The 6,000-nt window shown below is 52.4% G+C and overlaps 1 protein-coding gene across 5 annotated transcripts in view; it reads left to right on the top strand.

Moving 5' to 3' along the window:
- Nucleotides 1-822: 822 nt before the first annotated feature.
- The window catches only part of CRTC3 (CREB regulated transcription coactivator 3), a 119,342-nt gene continuing 114,164 nt past the window's right edge, over nucleotides 823-6,000 (top strand). The window contains exon 1 of one of the 5 annotated variants that reach the window (XM_055277194.2): nucleotides 823-906. Coding sequence is in view for 4 of the 5 variants with exons in the window: in XM_055277193.2 (XP_055133168.1) it covers nucleotides 1,738-1,869 (132 nt within the window). In the remaining variant the exon portion in view is untranslated. Of the gene's footprint in view, nucleotides 907-1,582; nucleotides 1,870-6,000 lie in introns of those variants that run through there. The other 4 variants (XM_055277193.2, XM_063638566.1, XM_055277189.2 and 1 more) reach the window with 4 other exon arrangements.

Below are 6,000 nucleotides of genomic sequence, written 5' to 3'. Positions count from 1 at the left end.
ATTTTCAGAATACGTTTTCTAAAAAGTCCAGCGATATGCTGTCTGAGAGACAGGTGAAAAACATAATGGAATATGATCATTTAAATGAATTGACACAAATATATCTCGAAAACATAATGGTGAATGAAAAAAGATGCAAAATGATTATTCAGTATGATGTCATTTTTGTAAAGTTTAAAAACAAAATTTGGTATTCCATATAGCATTGCTGAATCCCTACATCATATGTAATAAAAGTATAAAAACACAAACTGGAATGATATGTACCAACTTAAGCACGGTGACTATCTGTGGGGCGGAAGAAGAAATGAGCGTGGGGCCGTCGTTATGTCTAATTTTGTATGTCTTTAATAAATCCCAAGTACATGCAGCAAAATGTATTGATGTCTGTTTAATCTTGATAGTGGGGGGCGTGGGTGGTATTAATATTATTTTCCGTACTCTTCTGTAGGCCTCTAATATTTCCCACTTTACAAAACACTGACATACGCTCAGGGCTCTCCGGGACATCTTTGTGCACATCAACATTTATGCTGAGAGTAGCTTCTGGACTCCAAAGAGGAAACTCTCCGGGCACCATGGCCCACGCCTGTTATCCCAGCACTTTGGGAGGCCGAGGTGGGCAGATCGCTTGAGCCCAGGAGCTCGAGACCAGCCTGGGCAAAATAGCGAGACCCCCCCCATCGCTACAAAAACATTTAAAAACTAGCCGGGCGTGGTGACGCCTGCCTGTGGTCCCAGCTATTCGGGAGGCTGAGGTGGGAGGATCTTTCGAGCCCGGGAGGTCAAGGCCGCGGTGAACCGAGATCGCGCCACTGCACTCCAGACCGGGCGACAGAGAAAGACATCCATCCACTCCCCCAAAAGAAGGGGAAACTCGCTGAGGCTGAGCGCTGGTTTTGCAAGGTAGGGCTGGCACCTGCTGAAGCTGCCACAGGAGTGGAGAGGCCATAGGGAGACTTGGAAAGAACCTGGAAAGGGGGCCGGGGCTGTGGAGCCAAGGCTGCAGCAGGGCTGGATGGTGTTTGCAGTTTGTGCAGAATAGAAGGCAGTTTTTAAAGCCCAGATACAGCTTTGGTTGACTGGAGCGGGGAGGGGTGGGTGTGAGAGGTCAGGAAACCAGCCGCGGGAGGCCGGGGGCCTGGAGCGGCAGGGCTGGCGGGCAGACGTTAGGCCCCAGGCAATATGGGCGCATCCCCTGCGGGGGCCCGAGGTGACTTGCTCGAGGTCCGGTCGCCCAGGTTCCACCTGGAGAAGAAAATCTTCGTAATTTGGCTGGGGGAGGGGGGATGCGGGCACAGGCTGTGTTCTCCACGTCGCGTAGACGCAGAGGCCATCCGTGGGTTGGAGAGTCTCTGTGGAGTGGCACCCCAGGGTCCCCCATACGCCGGGGCCGCTTTGTTGGGCTGACGGGGGTCCCTCTGGGTGGCCGCCGGCGGCGGGTCCCAAGCCAGGCCGGGAAGCGGGGAGCAGCCCTCAGCCCGCGAGCGCCGGGCCGGGGCAGACGGGAGGCCGGGCGGGCCCCGCCGAGGGCGGGGCGGGGCCGGGCGCACGGGGGCGGACCTCGGCGCGCTCCCGGCCGCTCGCTGGCTCCGGGGCCGCGGCGGCTCCTCTGCCGGGTCGCGCCGGACGACGGGCTTCGGGCGGCGGCCCCGGAGGCCTGCGGACGGACGGGCGGGCCGAGGCGCAGGCCCCGCGGCTGCCGTCTCCCGCTTCTGCCCGCGCAGGGCCCGCGCCATGGCCGCCTCGCCGGGCTCGGGCAGCGCCAACCCGCGGAAGTTCAGTGAGAAGATCGCGCTGCACACGCAGAGACAGGCCGAGGAGACGCGGGCCTTCGAGCAGCTCATGACCGACCTCACCCTGTCGCGGGTGAGGGCCCGGGCCGGCGCGGGCGGGGGCGGCCACGGCCGCGGGCGGGACCCGCGCGGCGGGTGAGAGGTTGCGGGGCCGAGGCGATGGCGGGGCCGGGCGGGGGCCGCGCCCGGGAACCGGCGGCTGGGAGGGGGACCGGAGCGGCCGCGGCCTCGGCGCTTCCCCGCCTGCCGACACCCGCTAGCCGTTCGCGATCCCGGGCTGAGGTGGGAGGGTCGCCGGGCCCCGTGTGCGGGAAGATGGGCAGGGGTGAAGCCGTGGAGGCGGGCGGCGGTGCGAGGGCGGCCTGAGGGGGAAGAGGACGAGGATCCCCGAGAGGAAATCGCAAACAGCTCAGAGGCCGGCCGGGTGGCGCGGCGCGGCTTCTGGTCGCTCCGAACATCCCCCACCATCGAGCCCTGCTGTTCTGCCGGCGTGGAAGGCCGCGGGCACCCCAGGGTCCCACGCGCTCGTGGGGGGAGCTCTGTGCACAAGTCCTTCCAGGGCCCGGCCCTGGGGTGGCTCGGGGTGTGGGAACCACGACGGTATTCCGTGTCGAGTGTGAGGCTCTGCCCCTTTTACTCCTTGGAGGTGTTTTATCGGGTCCAGTTTACTTTGTTCGGCCCCGAATTTTTAGTGAGAACTGACAAGCGTCGCTGGTGACTGGGGAAGGACCTGGAGAAATAAATGAGTAAGGCGCGAGCCGGGACAGACACCTGGAGAGGTTAGGTAACCGCTGAGTGAGGCAGTGGAGGATGTTGAGCCAACCGGAGTGTCGCGCAGGGTTGCAGAGAAGGGGGGTCAGCAGGAGTGGGGCTGGCCTTGAGGATCCTGAATGCTGACCTTGGAGGACCATCGGGAGGATGGGGGAGGATCTGCAGATTCTGGGGGACTGAGGTGGGGGAGACAGCTTGAAGGAGAGCTGAGAGCAGAGTTGCAAATCAGCTGAGTTGCAGACACATTATTTTTTGGCCAGCGCAGTGTTTGGGAAAAATTATTGAATCTGTTGCCAGAATTTTTAAATTGGAAGACTCCCACACAAAATCCAAATTTCCGTGTTATTTATTTATTATTATTTATAGATATTAAAAATTGAGAGACTTGGTACCACTAATCCTGAATTCCTACATGACAGCTACCGACCTGCTGGAGCTGGGTGATGATGAAAGGGAGCTGAGCTCCCTTTCAAATGGGGCGAGAACTCTAGTTTGCCACCGTCCACGCCACTCTCTGTCACAGTCCCCCAAGGGGAGGCTAGGTGACAGTTGCCATTTATACTCATGATGGTGTTTTCTTTCAGTGAAGTTAAGGAAAAAGTGAAATATTTCCTGTACTTACATTTCTGTTCACATTGAGAAAAATATATATATATAGAGAGAAAGAAGCTGAAGATTTCAAGAAAATGTTTTCTTATACCCTATCAGCTTCACTCATTTATTACCTGCCTGGCATCCACTGGCATTTACATCTGTGACCTTGGTTAGATTCAGAGATGAACTCGATAAGCTCAGAGCACATTGAAAAGAATGGGTGGGTGAAAGCTGAGGATTAGTGTTGGGGCCTGTGTTGTTTAGATACATACTGTACATTGTTTATGTACAAATACATGCACTGTATATGTCTGTATACCTATGGTGGATCCAATCTTTCACCCAATTCATGAATCTCCTTTAAAATATCCCTGACAGGTGAGGTCATGAGTAATGTACAGACTCTCTCTTAAAGGCAAAAATTTTTCACAGATCCTCACTGTTTACTTACTTTCAAGTAAAAAAAAAAAAGTGTTTACTTACTTTAGAGACCCTGCTATATAGCTCAGGGTCTCTTGAATTTAGCAAGCCTAATCAACTGTGGCCCATATGATAATTCAGTCACCACTTTATTCTAATTACTACAAAATTATGGTGTCATTGTGCCCTTCACCTGGTACAGGGAATCATTTACATATTAATTCTGCCCGTGTTTTCTTCTTGGCCAGTTACAAGTAAAGTAACACTGCTTGGCTCCACCGTGTTCATAAACACATCTGTAAATGATAACACTGAATTTGGCTACTAATGTTTGCTTATTTAAAAATCTTAAGGGTTATTTTCATAAAGAAATTACAAAATTAGAACACTTCTCATAGAGAACTCTTAGATTCCCAGCATGTCTATGAAGAATGTGTCTCTAAGGATCCAAAGATCCCAGTTGGAGGAGTATCCACCTAGTTCATAATTGGTAACTGAATGGAAGATATACTGACTTTCCATTACTAGCCCATGACAGACATGCTAATCGATAGGGCAGACATTACTGATTGATCTAGATGCTCTTTCCCCTCTGAGCCTGTGTTGGGATTCAAGTTCTTCTCTACATAATCAAAGCAATCCTTCAGAGTTGGCGTTAAATCCTATTCACCTAGTGGGTAGGATAGACTAGACTGTGGAGGATTTTTCTAGCTTTAGAAGTCCAGCATTATCAGGAAGCAGTGGGAAAATTTTGAGAAGGGAGCACTAGGAGGAGGAGTTGAGTGGTGGTACCTGGAATGGTAAAGAGAGGGAAGAAAGTGGGGTCGGGTGTGGTGGTTCACACCTGTAATCCCAGCACTTTGGGAGGCTGAGGCGGGCTGATCACAAGGTCAAGAGATCGAGACCATCCTGGCCAACATGGCGAAACCCCGTTTTTACTAAAAGTACAAAAATTAGCCTGGCATGGTGGCGCGTGCCTGTAGTTCCAGCTACTCGGGAGGCTGAGGCAGGAGAATTGCTCGAACCCAGGAGGTGGAGGTTGCAGTGAGCCGGGATCGCACCACTGCACTCCAGCCTGGGCAACAGAGCAAGACTTCATCTCAAAAAAAGAAAAGGCCGGGCGCAGTGGCTCACGCCTGTAATCCCAGCACTTTGAGAGGCCGAGGTGGGCGGATCACGAGGTCAGGAGATGGAGACCATCCTGGCTAACACAGTGAAACCCCGTCTCTACTAAAAATACAAAAAAATTAGCCGGGCATGGTGGCGGGCGCCTGTAGTCCCAGCTGCTGGGGAGGCTGCCGCAGGAGAATGGCGTGAACCCGGGAGGCGGAGCTTGCAGTGAGCCGAGATCGCGCCATTGCACTCCAGCCTGGGCGATAGAGCGAGACTCTGCCTCAAAAAAAGAAAAAAAAAAAAAAGGGAAGAAAGTGGTTGCAGGTATGCCTGGGAAGAGGCTGTTCTGTTGTTCATTTATTAATGTATTTATTTGTCAGTATTTGAGTGCCTACTTTGTTGTTAATGGGGTGTGTGTTTGTGAGGGAGAAGAGTGAAAACATGGGGCTGTCCTTTAAAGATCTTACTAATTTGTCCCACAAATTTACTTACTGAGTGAGTCCTTAGTGTGTGCCAGGGGTTAGGATGGACACTGGGTATATAGTAATGAGCAAGCAAAACACAGTGTCCTAATGGATTTTAGGATTTAATGAGGAAGACATTCATTTAATAAGTAAGGACACATTTTGGTGAATATCACCAAAACAGAAGTAGGTGGAGCTCTGGACATGTATGGTAGGGAATTCTCACCTCTTCCAGTGGCCTAAAGGCTCAGTGGGAGTAGGGGAGGCATTCGAGGGTTTGTGTGTTGAGGGAGGGAATATGTTGCAGGTACAGAGAACAGAGATTCAGTAGAAGAGGATGAGGAGGGGATGTGAGATGAGGCTGGAGGCATTCACAGGGATCAGGTTGTAGAGACAGGATTTGGAACTTGATCTTAAGGACAATGGGAAGTCACTGAAGGGGTTGAACCATGGGAGATTTGCTTTTTTAAAAGATTCCTCTAGCTCCAGCATGGTGGGTAGAAGAGAGGAGGAGGAGGATTTTAGTAGGAGATGTGGTAGTGGCATTTATTAAGATGGTGGCAGTCGGGAGGCAGAGCGGTGAGCAGATTGATACTTAGGAGGTGGAAAGGACCAGATTTCGTGAATGGGTGAGGAAGGTGAGAAAGAGGGAGGGCTGGAACCATTTCAGGGTGTTCTTCATTAAGTGGACACCGGCAGGAGCAGATTTGTGCGGAAATGCTGAGTTTGAGGTGCCTGTGAGGCACATAAGTAGAGATGGTCCAGCAGGCAGCTGTTTAGATGGTTTTGCAGCTTGAGAAGGAAGGCTGAGCTACTGAGAAAAATGGGGGAATTTTTGTTAT

This window comes from Symphalangus syndactylus, chromosome 5 (assembly GCF_028878055.3).
Source record: "Symphalangus syndactylus isolate Jambi chromosome 5, NHGRI_mSymSyn1-v2.1_pri, whole genome shotgun sequence".
NCBI lineage: Eukaryota > Metazoa > Chordata > Mammalia > Primates > Hylobatidae > Symphalangus > Symphalangus syndactylus.
The sequence above is the reverse complement of the archived record's forward strand: the minus strand, read 5'-3'. Positions and strand labels throughout refer to the sequence as shown.